The sequence below is a fragment of the Penaeus vannamei genome, chromosome 18 (genome assembly GCF_042767895.1).
Source record: "Penaeus vannamei isolate JL-2024 chromosome 18, ASM4276789v1, whole genome shotgun sequence".
NCBI classification, from domain to species: Eukaryota; Metazoa; Arthropoda; class Malacostraca; order Decapoda; family Penaeidae; genus Penaeus; species Penaeus vannamei.
This window is the reverse complement of record NC_091566.1, coordinates 18,945,484-18,947,993: the sequence shown is the minus strand read 5'-3', so window position 1 is coordinate 18,947,993 and position 2,510 is coordinate 18,945,484. Positions and strand designations below refer to the sequence as shown.

The 2,510-nt window shown below is 43.3% G+C and overlaps 1 protein-coding gene across 1 annotated transcript in view; it reads left to right on the top strand.

The window, feature by feature from the left end:
* The window catches only part of mop (tyrosine-protein phosphatase non-receptor type protein myopic), a gene marked incomplete in the record, with an annotated part of 59,971 nt that overhangs the window by 17,449 nt on the left and 40,012 nt on the right, over nt 1-2,510 (top strand). Inside the window, 1 exon segment of the mRNA XM_070132952.1 lies at nt 1-1,703. Within this exon segment, the coding sequence (XP_069989053.1) occupies nt 1-1,703 (1,703 nt within the window).

Genomic DNA, 2,510 nt, shown 5'->3' with positions numbered 1-2,510 from the left:
CTTCTGTGAATACATCAACAGCTGTTAGTGGTGGAACTCAACATAGTGGAGCCACAGCATCTCCACAGCATACTGACTTGGCAGCACATAGTCAGGCCCATCAATATAGTTATGGTTCCACTTACCCACCAGGTGTTGCATCAGGCGCCAGCGGCAGCAGTAGTACAGCTGTGGGAAGAACAAGGGCTGCCGGGAGCACAGGTGAAGGAGGCCCATCTGTGATTCAGAAGGACACAAGAAACATGGGTCAGAATTACTATGGGTATTATCAGCAACCATCTGGGACTTCTGCCATGCCAACTACAGCAGTGACTGCAGTTACATCGGCTTCTGCCGGAAGTACTCAGCAAGCATATCCTACAACTACAGCAGGTGGTAGCAATTATTATTATCCTCCATATTCCTATCAGTACCCAAGTGCACAGGCAACGAGCCCTGCACCTGCTGCAATGTATAGTCAGGCAGGCTCTTATTATTCATCAAATATGAGTCCAGACTCAAATAACCAATCAGGAGGTGTTGTATATTCAAACCAGACTCCTTATGCCGGCTATGCCAAATCACCATATAGCAACCAACACCCTGGGACACAAGGAGATGCATCATACCAGAATTCTGCTGGATCAAACTTTGCTACAGGTGCATATGGTAGTTCAGCAAGTGGTAGTACCCCAGCAGGAGCTTATCCACAGTCCAAAACAGCAACTTCTCAAGCTGTGCCCATATCTACAACAGGGACTCAAGTGCCACAGTCACAATGGAACATGTATGCAAGTTATCCACAGTCAGGCATTACATCCATCAGCAGCAGCCAAGCAGGAAGTCCTGGAACATATGGCACCCAGAGTTCTGCAAACAGAGCACCTTCAGTGTCAGCTACATTTACCACATCTAAGACAGGTGCATCGACAGTGCCTTCTCAAGCTTATCCATCATCTGTTGTAGTAACAGCTAATGCAACTAATACTCATTACAGTCAGACCATGATGTATAATCAGAATTATCAGACCTGGGCACAGTATGGCTCACATCAGCCTCAGCAGCCACAGCAACCACAACAGCCACAGCAACCACAACAGCCACAGCAACCACAACAGCCACAGCAACCACAGCAGCCACAGCAGCCACATCAACCTCACCAACAGACTTATCAGTCACAGTATCCAGTGGCTCAGAAGCCTCAGGTGCAGCAGGCCCATCCCCAACAGCCTCAGCATCAACCTGTACCTCAGCAGTCACATCCTCAGTCACAGCAGCAGCCATATCAACCACAGCAACCAACATCACAACTATCACAAGTTCAACCTCTACAGCCTCAGCAGCCATCAGTGCAACCACAAACACAGCCTCTTCAGCCACAACCCCTTCAACCACAGAAGCAGCAGCCACAGCAGGTACCACCTGCTACTGGAGCCACATCCTCCGTTGCCCCTTCTGTTTCATCTGTAACTTCAGGCATATCAAACTTGGACCTCTTGTCAGGCATTGAACTAACATCACCACCTGGCTCACAGTGGTCACCCCTAACTCCGCAGCCAGCAATCTCTGGAGCCCAAAAGGCTGCTGATGTTGTGGGTTCTATGGGAGCAGCAGCAGCTGGAGCATCTTCAGCACCTGATGTGACTTCTGCTGCAGGGGCAGTTTCTGACGCTAGCCAGCCTCCTCCAGCCAGCAGCAGCAACCTTCCAAATGTGGTTTCCAGTGTAAGTCTTCTGGATTGAGTAGGAGTTAATTCATTCTGAATGTTTTCATAATCATTGTTTTGAATGTTGTAGATATTATGCCAACAAACCTTTCCCCCCAAATATATTCCACCTTTGAAAAATTAATTAATTTCATATTTATATAGAATTGGTTAGTTTTCCCTGTTAGTCTGATTTAATATTATTAGATATGTTTGTCTGAGTGATAGTAATAACAAATTTTTCATTCATTTCTATTTTATTTTCAATTATTCTGTCATGCTTATCATTATAAACATTAGTTATTAATAATTTTGTTGACTAAGTTTTCTTGAAAATTTGTTGATTATTTTGCACATACCTATTCTTAAGATTAAGTCATCTCCCACATGGTTGAAATGGCACTGTAGAAAGTATGCAACATATATTAGAGGGTGTTATAGATAATATAACTAGAGTTGATGAAGAGGCCAGGAGAGGTACATGACAATGCAGTATGACTTGTTAGGAGGATGATATTTTTGGGGGATATTTCTCATAATTTTAAAGTAATTCCATTAGTGTATAATAGAATAATGGGTGATTCTAGGTGTTACCAAAGCATGGTCAAAAAGGAGGGAAAATATAAACGATTGACATATGTTGTAAGCAAGTCATATAGAAAAGCAGAAGAAAGTTGAATAGTCCTAAAGATAAAGATGACTACCAGATGGTGAGAAATAATTGATTCTAGAAAAAAATCATATTTTGGAGAGCAGGAGATAGTGATTATCACTATAAGGCATAACAGGATGTTTGGACTGCTATAAATATGATTCATTGAAAAAC